Here is a 13,627-nt window from a genome sequence, read left to right as displayed (position 1 = left end):
AGATGTGCAAAACCACACACAGTTACAGCCCAGTTCTCCGGGAAGAAAGGAAACAACATAAAGCTGCTGGACACGTGTATTTAATGCAGAAGATCACCATGAATGCAGATATGTAAAAAGGAACGATCGAGAAAAAACAGAAAAAAATCCCTGAAAAGGAGAAAGTCCTCTGATGCAATAACGCACTGCGAAGAATAAAGCGTCATTCCGTGTGCAGTGTTTTTGTGCGGCGCTTTAATATAATACAGATATAACGTTAAACCACCGTGTAGGGCAAGAAGTCCTTTTGAGCAGTGAACTGCTGCATTTCTTGCCAAGACATCTGTCGAGTGACACACCCTGTAATTATAAGCGGACGGAAAAGCCTTCTGATTATTTCCATCCGCCTCGCATGCACACACCACGAGGCACGAACACCCAGCGACGCCAGGGGCCTCCGCGCCACCAGCATCCGACACGGCGACACAAATGGAAAAGGCCCGAGTCACGAACGTTCTGTGTGAAGTCTGCGTGCAGGTCGGTGACCCCGACGACCTCCTCGGTGAGGAAAGCGGCTCGCTCTTCCTCTTCAACGGCGACTTCGGGGCGACGGACGGAAGGAGCTGCACAGCGCCGCGTCTTCCTTTTGACTAATGTACCTGAATGGACCCGCTAACGGGCAGGAGGAGGAGGAGGCGGCGGCGGCGGCTCCCACCCGGCGTCATCCCTGGGGCGCGGACAGGTTGGGGGGGGGGGTTTGACGCATTAAGCGTTAAGGCCTCCGTGGCCCTTGTTGTGAGTTCACACCAGTTAGATCTCGTTAGTCATTCGACACTCTGCTGCGTCACAGATAAACAGTTCACATCTGTGTGGGTTCTCCGTATTGTCGAAAGGCCGCACTTTTTCACAGACCACAACAATTACGAACGTCAACACTGTTCCAGTTTCACTGTTTGTTTTCTGAGCACACAAACTCTTTTTTTTTGGGGGGGGGGGGGGGGGGGGGGCACGGGGGCATTTGAGAAGCTTTGTTGTGTTTTTTAACTGCACAGATTGTGGGATTATCCAGCGTTCTATGTGACCTTCCTCTTAAGGTCACTGGTGTTTTCCTTCCAGCCAGCTGAAATTTCAACACATGCACATGAGAAAAAAGAGGGGGAGGGGGGGCAAACTGCATGTTGAGTATCACAAAGGGGCCGATCTGGGGGGGGGCGGCTCTCGCTCGCTGCCCTCACAGCACCTGCACTTGGTGACTGCTGGCAGGTGACGTAAGGCCTCCACTCGTTCCCCACGGTGCAAGGTGGAGGTTCCCCCAGCGCCCTCCTCCTCTCTGAAGGACCCACAATGCATTGCTGGACCCGCCGGAGAACCCTGGACTGTGAGAGACGCTGCTGCAGTAGAATGAGAGGTTCTCTGAAGGGACCCTGGTGGAGACGCTACACCTTTAGTCCACTTACTCCGCCACACCAAGACAACACCTAATCTTTACGCCAACATTTTACCTGGTATAATATATATGACGCCGCCGTGTGATGTCTTTTCGGGGCTGGCTGCAGGAGGACAGGAGGACAGGAGGACAGGAGCCAGTAGATAGGGTATCTGGCCCAGGCCTCCAGCCAGCTGTGAACCCGATAGCATCTGGTTTAAACGTTTGGGAGCTCCTGAGCTCTGCAGCGCTAGTTGTCTCGCGCGCCCTTTTTTTTTTTTTTTTTTTCAGTGAAGGCATCCGCAGATGGCGCCGAGGGATTCCTAACCGGATCGCCTGACCGCGTCACCAGGGACCCACGAGCGGGACCCGTTCACGCCTCGAGTGAACAAGACAAGACGGGAAAAAAAAAGAAAAAGAAAAAGTCCCGCTCTCCTCAAGTCGAGGCAGAAAGACGCCCTTCCTTTCATCTCGGTGGAGGCAGACAAAACAACCTCTTCACACCTGAGCGTTTGGGATTCCTCCCGCCCATTGTCACCGCGCGTCTTATCCCAACCATCAAATCCACATGAAAAGATCAGCTCGCGTTCTGCCGCCACCCCCCCTCAGGGGATTTTGACAACTTGCCTTACATTTGCTTTGTCTGAATCCATTTGTCATCCTTTCCTTTCCTTCCTTTGTCCCACGTTCGTGTCTGGTTGGGCCTCAAAGACGCGATCAGTAGGCAGGAATCTGTCCGTAGATTCGTGTGCTACCACCGCGGCACACGAGGATCTTCTTTCTTCGATTGCTCCATCAAACAGTGGTTCAATACGTAGCGGGCTCGTGGGGAAAAAGTGTTCTTTATTAAAACAAACCCCCCCCCAAAAAACTCACTCCACTCAGCTCTATTTGCATTTATCACATTTTAAGGACATCATTCCGTCTTTATTTGACTCCCACCCCCTTTATTTTTTTCCTCCCCAACGAGGCTCTTACCCGGTGACCCCACCACCAGCCCACCGCTTTAGGTCGGGGAGCCCTCACGTCGTTCCAGGCGGCGTTCTCGTAGGTGTGCTGGAACGGAACTGAGGCTCCGGTTTCTGTAAGTCGGAGGTCCCACGCACTCATGGAGCAGGATATTCTGTAGACGCATCAGCTGCATTTGCTTCTGATGCGAAGCGTATAATGTATTTTTTTTTTTTATTGTTGCAAAGTGGGAGGATTTGCAGACCTTCTATCTGTCCTCTTCTAACAAGCGGCGTTCACTGATTATTTACACAGAGGCTTTTCCTTCTTTCTCTCCCTTTTTTTTCTTCTCTGCAGTCGGTCATTTTCATAAGGGATCATAATGCTGGTGGACAGGAAGTATCTGGCTATATAGACTACGCCCACAGACTCAAGACCCAAGACTTTGAAGCGTATTTCAGCGGAAAGAAGAAGCTGCTGCCAGGACGCCGGGATTTATGGTGAGTCTCCTTCCATTGCAACACGTCCACGTCGACCGGGGAGGTTTTTCTCAAAGCGCGCCGAGGGGTCGGGAAATCTTATTATGGAGGATTGAAGACGCAGGTTGACAAGGGAGGAGCCCAGCAAAGGGCCAGGACAGTCGGATGTAGCAGCACCAGCCTCCGTGATTGACTGGCTGATACGGATTTACCTCTGAAATGTTTTAGATCATCGTTAAATTCCAGCTGCTCGGTGGAGAAAGTTCACGGTGGTCGACGGGTAACGAAGGCGGTTGTTTCCATGCACAGTTAGAATGAACCTTGTTTGCGTAACATGGCGGATTCATCAAGCTGTATGAGAGTTGTGTTTTCCTCGCTTCATCAGAAAAGACGAGTCCGTGCAGCTGAAGACATCTTGATCTTTATTGTGCACATTTTATCCTTATTATAACAAAATAGAAAACGTTGACTACACAGATCCCGCAAAGAAAGCAGATCTCAGGTGCTTGGAACCGTATGTCGAACAACTGGGCGCATCCGTGCCAATCGCACAACCCCCCCCCCCCCCCCCCCCCCCCGTCCAAGTGAACTGCTCAACCTTACAGGTGGGGGCTAAAAGTCCCGACCGACCCGCCGTGTGTCAGCGGAGCACCGGAGCCAAAACGCGTCCCCGCATTCCACACGCTCGTGCATAGGGACATATTATCAACATTTCACATACGTGAGAAAAATCCCACGAGGACAAACGGGCGGAGGCGGGCGGGGGCGGGCGGGAGCGGGCGGGGGCGGGGGTAATGACAGTATTACATGGTTGTCTGCAGGGTTCAGCCAAGTGACATGCACCCTGTATAACCCCCCCCCCGGGCACACAGGGGGCACAGGGCGCGCCAACGGGGTTACAGGAAGGTCACAAAAGGCTGTGGACGAATCTCCGGCTGGACCCGGACATCCAGGGAAGTGTTGATGGAGCAGAAACTCAACGCAGAGCTTGAGGAAAAAGGGTTGTGAAGCACAGACTTTGGCTTCGTTGAACTCTTTACGCGACGTTCCATTAAACCGTGATTTCCCCGTGTAGGAAAAGTGTAGGTCCAGGTTTTACCTTTTCTCTGAAACCAAGGCGTCGCGCATGGAAGCGCTATCGTTTTATTGATCCGTCACTCATCGCGCGCTCGTAGCCTTGAACCCGGCCTCCTCTCCGCTGAGTGGAAGCCCCGACCCCCGCCGACCCCCGCCGACCCCCACCGACCCCCGCCGGCCCCCCCACGGGTCTCCCTCCACCTGACTTCACACACCCTCTCTTCTCTTTACTCACACACTAAACTCCACCCGATTGACGCGTCCCTCTGTCTTATTTTTCTACTTTTCTAAGCTTCCATGCTCTGCTGCCCCCCCCCCCCCCCCCCCTCCTGCTTTTTTCATCTCTGTCGGGAACAATAACACCCAGTGTGGTTGCTGCTAAGAGGGAGCAGATGCTGGAGCTGCTGCCCACTCGGTGCACTAAACCTCCACCGCAGGACTCTGGATCCCGTCCCTCCTCCTCCACCGGCGAGGGTGGATCGGTTCAAGTCTGAGGGAAATATTCATCATGGGAAAATGTAAAAAAAATGTCATTAACCTTTTTAGAAATAGGACCTTGAACTTACTTGTCTTTTAGTTCAGTTTGTTTCATTTTAGGAGCTACAGCTTTTCTTTCCTGAGACTTTTCTCTCTGTGTTTGTGTTGTTTAGGCAGCTTGAGTCACACAGTCGCGCAATAGATTTAGATTTTACACATTTGTGTTTTTTTTTTTACTTCCCCGTCACCTCCTTTGCTTCGACTCTATAAGAGCAGCAAGGGGCAAAAAATCAGTACAACGTTGGGCTTGATTCGTTTGAGCGGGCTCACCGGGGGGGTGGGACACATACACATCATGTGTAAAAGCATCTGTTTGAAGCCTCTTGACGCCTGTTTAAGCAAAGCAAGACACTAATAACACAAAAACACATCACAAAAGAAGCAATAATTGCTAATAAATTAATATAAACTGGCTTTTACAAATTTAGTAAATTTAGCAAATACTGATATTATGGGGAGAATATAAGAAAATATTTCAAAGCTATATGAATGTGTGTGGCTTTATAAGACGTGATGTGACCGACAATAAGACATTAGTCTCTCAGAGTTCCTTTAAAGTGAAAGAAAAGTGATCCATTGCTGCTCTTATTGATTCCTTTCAGTTAACACCTTTTAATTAAACGTGAGTTTGATAGCCAGTCTTTATATTCAGAGCACGGCTTTGATTTCCCCCCACGCGCCTCTCAACACTGCTAGCTAACAGCGCTAGCGGCGCTAACAGTGCTGGCAGCGCTAACAGCGCTGACGGAGCCAGCGGTGAGCGGGGAGCCCGGGCGCCACGCTTCTTCAGCGAAGAACACACACACACACACACACACACACACACACACACAGTCACACACTTACATACGCACACACTAAAGTCCGGACCCTCGTCTAATTATCCCACAGATGTGCAGCTCCGGTCAGCTTCCTGCCACTCCAGATGTGCCTACAGCATCTCTGATGTCTATTTCATGTTCCCCCGGCAAAGGGACCATCTGTTTATGCGCTCTGGCTATTTCCTCCTTCCTCTCTACCCCCCCCCCCGCCCCCCCTCTTTAAGTCAGGCCACGTCCTAATTGACTCTTTTTCTCTTAAATGATGTAAAAGAGTCTCACTGAGTTTTCTGTATCCTCTCACATGTCGTCTGAGCGATGCCAAACATTCACTCCCCGATCCCCTCGGAGTGCGACGGGCTTCCCTGTGCACGTTGGCTGCACACAACATGCTGGTTTAACAAGATAAACCATGAATTGATTCGCAGGTGTATTTTCAATTGATTGATTCCTTTTAGCTGTAGTCTTATTTTGCCCGGCAGATTTTTTGCGTCATATATTCATTTTATTTTGATATTCACGTTCGAATTGTATTTACCCTCGTGGTCTTTTTTGCTAAACAACAAAAGCACCAAAGCTCATGACCCGTAGACTCCATTATTAAAATGAACACCAACAAAAAGCAATGCAAAAACAGAGGTGTTTGATAAAAACGCTTTGTCGGCCAATCGGTGACTCGTCGTGGAATCGGACCCCCCCCCCGGCTCCTCCAGAAGGCGTAGCAGTAAATCCGCCGCCTTCCTGTCCCGCCTCCTCAACACGCAGCTCTTTGCGACCAAAATGTGCAGCGAGCGTGCAGCCGGTCGCCCCCGGTGACCGTTCATCGGGGACGGGGCGAGGGAGGCGGGTCCAGTAAAACACACGACGCAGGGTCGCACTTCCGTCGGTCCTTTTCATGCCCCGTGTTAAAATATCTCCCATCTGTCCCGTTTCCCTCGCGACAGTAAGCGGTTGACCGTGGAATAAAAGTGGTCGACCAGAGAAATGTTAATTGTTGTATTGCGTTGTGGTATAAATAGGCCCCTGAAACGCTGTCCAGTCTGATTCACAGAGAGAAGAAGTGCGCACGCGTCCGACAATCTCATTTTTCGGGAGACAAACCTCATTCTGCACTTCTTGGTTGGGGCATTGCAGCAGTCTATTCTGAACCTGCTCTACTCCGCTGACCTGAAAAGAAATGCCAGACCTCTCGTTCTATCACAGCGTATAATTTTATGCATCAGTGTATTCGCCACACAGTTCGGGAATGTTCAGTCGTGGTCCAACTGGACCTTCCCAACGCTGGCAGGGGAGATGTTTCGTTGGTGATTTGCTGCGTCTCACGGTAGTATTAAAAAAAAGGGACCTCCCGCGCTATCGTCAGATATCGTCATGTGAGCCAATTCCAGATCGAGTCTCAAGTCAATCAAGACAAATCTAATTAAAGACTTGCGTTGAGTCAATAGAGTCCCAGACGGAGTCGAGCCTTGGAGCTGGATCATCCCTTAGCAGACCAATGCAGGGGAACGGTGTTGCCACAATACCGGCAGTAGATCCAGTGGCTCTCGCTGTTGGCTGGATCCGCCGGTCTTGGTCGTATTCAAAAGAGAATTCTGAAAAATATGTATTTACATTTCCCAAAATTGCATTGGAGGGTTTGTGTGCTTTGGACGGGCCACATGGGTACGGTTTTATACCGCTCATAATGCGTAGCAGGCACGCTTAATATGTCGCAGTCTGAGCTTCATGGCTCGGATGCAAATAGATGTTTGCAAACCTGGACTTGGCGTTCCACAGGAAATTACCTCTGGAACAGATCCTGCAGAAAACATCTCGGCGCCGGCCAAACAACCAAAATACTCCAAAGATCACAGACGTCCCTGGATGTGAATGAAAGCCTTCTCAGGTGTATTTCTCAGGCTGTTCATCACGCTTTGGCTCCAGTGAAGCCTCACAGCGGGGGGGGGGAGTAACCTCCCGCATGTCATGGACCCGCATTTACAACCTGCTGCTGCAGCTTGGACGCCTCAGCGAACGTCTCACAGATTCACGCTGAGCTTCCTCCCCGAGGTCCAACTGTGTTCCTGGACCACAAGCTGCTACCGAGGAACAGCTGAGGCACGCTAGAGTAAACCTTCAGCCAGCGTAACATCCACGCCATCGTAGCGCCTCGCAAGAAATAACACCTTCCACGACAATAGCGATGAGAGCAAAGGGAAAAAAGTGGTTTGATACATGAAGAATGAATCCAATGATGTTAAAACCATCTGGAGCACCAGAGCTCAATCGGGCCCCCCACCAGCTTCTTGTTTCCACCTTGTGAAGCTGCCTGTGTGTGTGTGTGTCATCGTAACACCGCGGCGCCTTTAGAAGGGCCCAGTTTCAACGTTCTCCAGGCCCGAGAAGACAAAGGAGCCTGGCTGGTTCCTCTGGATGTGAACGATGGAGCATGAGAGGAGACGAGAACGTCTCACCGGCCGGACGCTGTCGAGCTGCCGTTTTTTTTTTCGCAGACTGGTGGAGGAGCTTTAGTCGATCGGGGGTGTGAGAGAGGGGTGGAGGCTCCGTAATTGAGTTACGAGGTAATGAATCACATCCTCGCATTGGTGCACGTGCTGAATGAATTCGGTGTAGTTATTTTAGTCGCTTTCGCTCTGTCACACACGATTGCTCCGCCGTGTCAGAATAACAGAAAAGCAGAGCGTGCTCCAATCGGACGCAGTAAATGAATCTGCCATTTATTTTGGAATTCAAGCCTCTCCTTGGTTTCAGTTGCCTATTAGCTGAAGCTTTACTCCAACGCCGGCCTCGGCTTTTTTCCAACACAGCGCTCGCGATCAAAATTGGAACCAGACTTCCACCTCCGGCCCGTTTACAAAAGGGACTCGGCGGCTGGTTGCTTTTTCCTCTCCTTCACGAGCCGCGGTGGAATATTGATACGATGACAATGTCTGTGCCTCAGTATGGCGCTCATGTGTTGTCTTAAGGCCGCCTGTCCTGCCTAAAAAGGAAACCGTTCCACTGCATTGAAACCGTCTTTTGAAACCACCCTTCCGCTTCCAAAATGGCTTCAACCGAGTCACGTCCCAACCGCTGTCCCCTTTCCACACAGCTGCTACAACTGGAGGACGCAGGTGTCCACGTCCAACTCCAGCCACAACTTCGAGGTGCTCTACGACGACCCCAACGGCCTCCTCTTCAGGAACAAGAGGGACCAGAAGATCCTGAATGTGGACCCGCTGGTAGGCTGCTGCCCCTGTTGTTGTTGTTGTTGTTGTTGTTGTCCTGCTCGGTTTTTGACCCCCAGGGAGACAAATGGCTCTGCTAATTAGATCACTTCACCTGTTACGTGGCAGTAAAATTGTCCCAGGAAAAGGAAAAGGCCACAGGGCGTGAAACTGCTTTGAAAGCCTTTTTTGTGGAAACAGGGACTAATGTTGTTGTCTTTGTGGTTTGGTTGTACATCCTGTCCTTATTTTGCTGCATTCACTGTCTTTTTTTTAAAGATGTCTGCAGTTTTAGCCATCAAATGCAAAAGGTTTGAAAGTCATTTTTCACCTCCAGACGTCCTTCTGACGTTTCACCAGCTCCTAATTGACCTCAGTTATCAGACGGTGATTTTAAGAGGAGCTCCTCATATGAGAAACGTTTTATGAAAAGTATTTTTTATATATTGACTTTCATCTAAAAACCGCTCAGGGGATTTCTAATAAGAACTCTTTTAAATTCCAAGAGTTTCAATCCTCACAGATTTGTGTCACGCTGCAAACCCTTTTTTTCAAACACTCCGCACAGAACAGTTTGTTCCAAAAGCGGTTCCTATTCAAAGCTCCCCCAAAGGGCCCTCAGATGCCTCAGAAGGAAAAGGGGTCCTGGTTAAGACCCCGGCCCTTCGGGAAGAACCCGTTTAGAACCCTGGTTTCTCGGAGCGTCTTGAGAGAATCGGACAAACTGAGAGGAAAGATCTTTGCCTTCCGCCTGCACAAAGAGCGGAGGGTCGAGGGGGCGAGGGGTCGGGTCAGGTGCTTCCTCCCGCCTGACAGCAGTCCCCGTCTCTGCTGGGGGGGGGGGGGACAGCAGTCCCCGTCTCTGCTGGGGGGGGGACGTAGCAGGCGGAACTATTCTGAATCTGCAGACGGCGCTGTGGGGACTGCGTTTTTTGGCAGCGCGGCGTTCCTCCTGCGGTGGAGCACCGCCCCGGCCGGGCCGTCTATTAAAAACACGAGAGAAGGCCCAGGGAGCCAGACGCAGCAAACCGCCCGCCTGCCCAGAACCCGGGTCGGCCCGGGTTGGGCTCCGCCGCGGGGAGCAGCGCAGAACCTCCCGGCCTCCAACCCGCCATGAGCTCACTGGCTGCCCGTGTGGGCCGGGGGGGTCGGGGGGGTCGGGGGGGGGGGTCGGGGGGCTCGTCCTGTTTCTGTCACGATAATCGCCTCGACTCTATTTATGACACAATTTAGCCTTTTTTAAATAGTTTGCTTATCATTTAGTTCTGCAGCATTTTTTATTGGACAGTTTTTATCGACGTTCTTTTGAGCTGGCGAGGCAGGAAGGCCTCACTCATCAGGACCCCCACAGGTGTGTGTGAGGTAAAAGTGTAAATTGAGCATAATGGTGGGCTACGGATCCACTCCCACTAGAAGCCTCTGACACGCTTCGCCTTGAATAAATGGTCCCAGCTGGCGGAGGCTTCACATGGTCGGGCCGAGGCCCATTTGACGAATGAGCATTTACGGCCTCTATGTTGCACTTTGTTGTGCCTGTTGTGCATTTAATACATTGACATTCTTCATTTAGCTGATGCTTTTATCCAAAGCCACTTACAACAGGTCTTGATACCGACGCACAACGAACCCTTTTTCCAATGAAAAACTCAAGAACTGCAGACTTGAGCTTTTTTTAATTAAAAGTTTTAACTTTGAGGCTCTCATTGACCTGCGAGATGAAATCAAAGGTGGCTATTTAAGGGTGAACGAGCTTATATCTACACTTCCAAAGGTCTAGCTTTGTCTAGAAGTGGAACATCTAGCTACTAAAGGTGGACCTCAGCCTTCCTAAAGATGCCTGGACAGGGTTTTATGGGTAAACGGCAGGTTGAAGAGAAGTTGAGCTGCACGACTCCCAAATCTCCACAAAGCTCATAAAGCTCTACGCGGACCGGTTCCACCAGCGAGCCGATCTGGACGTCTCTGGACCACCCTCGCCGAGGTCCGTGCAGCCCGGAGACGCATGTCTCACATTTAAGTAGAGTATCTGCTAACGTGTTGAAGAGCCAGCGGGCGTATTTTGCTCCCAAGAAGTCAAAAATAGCTCAATGCCGCTTTTGAAACCTCACATGTCACAGTGTGTTTAGACTGACGGCGAAGCCAATTTCAGAAGAGGGTTACAAATGTATATAAAGTCAATGGAAAGGCACAAGAGGTGCTGGAGGCCGAAAAATGTTACCTCGAGCAAAAACGTTCCGTTTAAAGAAGCTCGGGAGAAAGTTTTTAACTGTCACATAAACATACATTCATGCACCCGAAACACAGACGGCTAAATCACAGGTTTAAGGAAGGTGGAAAATCCCTTCAGCGCCTCGATAACGTCCCGACGAGCCCTGCCTAACTGCTCCAAACTCTCTCTGTGCTGGCTTGCAGTCGGGCGCCGGCGAGGACTCCAGTCGGACCTTCCTCCAGTCGGACCTCTACACCCACGCCGTCATCTACGACCACAACGTCAGGACCGCCTGAGCTTCAGCGGCCGACACGTCCGTGCACATGGCGCATGTCGGAGAGCCCCGGGGGCCTGTAATCTGCCCCGAGTCATTCACAGCCTGCTGCCCTCGTATCACGCGTCCCATCTGGGTGGAGGTGCCGCAGTGAGAAAGAAACCCAAAAAATGTGGATTCAAACGCCGGGTTCCCAGGGGGGGGGGAGGCAGTTTGCCTCTCGTTCCCCCCGAAAGGATCGGCGAGCTGCTCGGAGACGGCGCGGGGGGGGGGGGGGGGGGGTCGTCCCGCCCGCTTCGGCCCCGGCGTGTTTCCAGCTGTTTGTCTAAACAAATGAGAGGAGCGGGAGCTTTGCGAGATGGCGGGGGTTGCGTTTACGTCCTCCCCCAGGCTGCGGTAGCTCCAAGTGGAGGAATGGGTAAATGGGCTTAAAGCATTCCGCATGTTGCCAGATGTAAGACACACTTTGCAGGACATCAAACGGCTCCATCATTTACATATCAGTCGTTCTCTTTGTCGTTTCTTTTACTGGAAGACGTCTCTGCTTTGGGAGTTATTCAGGATTTCATTTGCTTTTGTTGTTGAAGCGCAGCCCCACCTGAGTGTATGAGATGCATGAAGCCGAAGGCTTTGTAAGGGAGACACTTCCAACCAATGAGTCCATTTCTACACATGAATTGCTTCCCAAAACCCAGTTACACTGAATTAAAATGTCGGCTTGAAGGTCGAAGCAAAAAAGGTTGAAAATCTGAACTCTTGAGTTTAAAAATGGTGATGAAATGATCACGGTTCCTCCGGCCCGAGACATGAAATGATCTGTTTATCATGACAATAAAACATGAGGAATCCATCGTTCCCGTCATCTCGAAGAGTCCCTTCAAACGGACGAGCAGGAACGCGTCTTTCTGCTTCTGTTCAGCCGCGCTCTTTTTTTTTTTAAAGTTACGAGCTTTAAACAAATGAGTTAATTCCAACACAAACCTCTAATAGTCTCAGTCTGCGTCTGTCTGTCTGAACAGGACTCAGGGGGGGAGGGGGGGGGCACCCGTGTCGGGAGGACGATGATGAAACACGACGATGAACCAAGTGTTTCATTTGATGTTCTGTATGTTTCCACTGTGGCATCTCTAAACACATCTTCCCCGTGACGTCTGTTTCGTAGAGAAAAGAAAAGGGCTTCGTCTTCACTATTGTCCCAACAGAACCAACCGGACGGACGAGGACGAGCCGCCCGTTGAAATCGGGGGGTGTCCTCTCCCGGACCTCGGGGCGAGGTGCCGACTATCGTCCACTGCTGCTCCCTCCGTGTGGAGTCAGTCGCTCCGGCCACCTGCCAATCAGAACAGTGGATGTGGGCGGGGACCAAACAGGCGTTTTTTTTTTTTAAATGGCGTCAGACGGACAATTTCTTAAAGGAAAAGACGAAATGAAAGTAGCTGGAATGCAGACGGATCACGTGTCTGTGCAAAGCAACGATTTCACTATAAAGTCACGTTTAAATGGTCGCGTCCCTCTTCGTTTTCTTTATTGGGCTTTTAAGCTGTCGGCGTTTAACCGAACGTGGTTTATTGGTTTGAGGCCTGACTTGCTCTTAATATTCACAACATGAGGTCCCGAGGTGGACAACTGGGCCTCCGGGGGTCGATTCCGCTTGACCTCTGTTTGTATGTGTTCAGCATGAATAAAAAGCAGCATTCCAAAAGTTGTCTAAGAGACAAAGGCGTCGGCTAAAGCGCTGAGGAGGGATGACTTGTGTCTTCACATATTCATGTCTTCACATATTCATCCACATGAACGATGTTCAGACGTGAATGTGAACGTTCCTCATTCATCCAAATGTTAAACTAGAGTTCAGCTCTATTCGCATGCGTTTAAGCAACTTCACTTTTCATCAGTCAAAACGACAGAAAAAGAGGTTAAGAAGCTCAATTTGAATGAATGAGTTGTTCACACGCGTGTGTCACGATAACGACTACAAACTCCACACATGATCTGATACATGATCTCCATTCACAGAGCACAAGATGAATGAATGAAATGCGGTTCGTGGCGTCAACGCGAGGCTCCAGCGGCACGAGACGCACAGACAGAGTCGTTGTCTCTGAGGAGCTTTGCCTTTTCATCTCCTTCATCTCCGTCTTATGGAAAAAGAGCCCTGATTGATTGATTGATACTCAGGCTGCCCATCTCCTCCCTGGGGGGGCGGGGGGGTCAACCCGCTCAGCTACCAGAGACGTGGCATGCTAATATTATTGCCATCAGATGTCCCTGATGTCCCAGTGGGGAAATGGCCTAATCATTTCCTCCCGACTGCCCCTGAAAGAGAAGCAGTGGCGAGGGGGAGGCCGCCTGGATGGGGGGGGGGGGGGGCACAGTTCAGCATCCGGATCGGACGGTGGTAGAACAGGATGCGTGCGCTTAACGCCATTGAACTAAACTAAATAGGGAAGAGAGCCTTTAATGCGGCCAATAAGCCCGCTGCATTCAGCCGCGCGGCCCCGACGCACGGAGATACGCGCAAAGGGGGGAAGGGAGGGGGTCTCTGTGGCAGTTAGATACTCAAAAAGAGAGAAAAGAATACGTCGATAAATCAACGGAATGTCCTTTTAATAAAGGTTTTTTTTTCAAAGATCCGTCTCGAATCAACTGACAAAACAGCTCAAGATAACATTTG

General features: G+C 50.8%; 1 protein-coding gene across 2 annotated transcripts in view; it reads left to right on the top strand.

Annotated features, from left to right (window-relative positions):
* cfap299 (cilia and flagella associated protein 299) overlaps nt 1-12,456 on the top strand; it is a 44,810-nt gene extending 32,354 nt beyond the window's left edge. The window contains exons 4-6 of one of the 2 annotated variants that reach the window (XM_078086326.1): nt 2,711-2,853; nt 8,356-8,485; nt 10,883-12,456. In XM_078086326.1, the coding sequence (XP_077942452.1) occupies nt 2,711-2,853; nt 8,356-8,485; nt 10,883-10,975 (366 nt within the window). In that variant the 3' untranslated portion in view covers nt 10,976-12,456. The remainder of the gene's footprint in view (nt 1-2,710; nt 2,854-8,355; nt 8,486-10,882) is intronic. The other variant, XM_078086325.1, reaches the window with a different exon arrangement.
* Nucleotides 12,457-13,627: the final 1,171 nt, after the last annotated feature.

The sequence above is a fragment of the Gasterosteus aculeatus genome, chromosome 13 (assembly GCF_964276395.1).
Source record: "Gasterosteus aculeatus chromosome 13, fGasAcu3.hap1.1, whole genome shotgun sequence".
NCBI classification, from domain to species: Eukaryota; Metazoa; Chordata; class Actinopteri; order Perciformes; family Gasterosteidae; genus Gasterosteus; species Gasterosteus aculeatus.
This window is presented reverse-complemented; position numbering and strand designations above follow the sequence as displayed.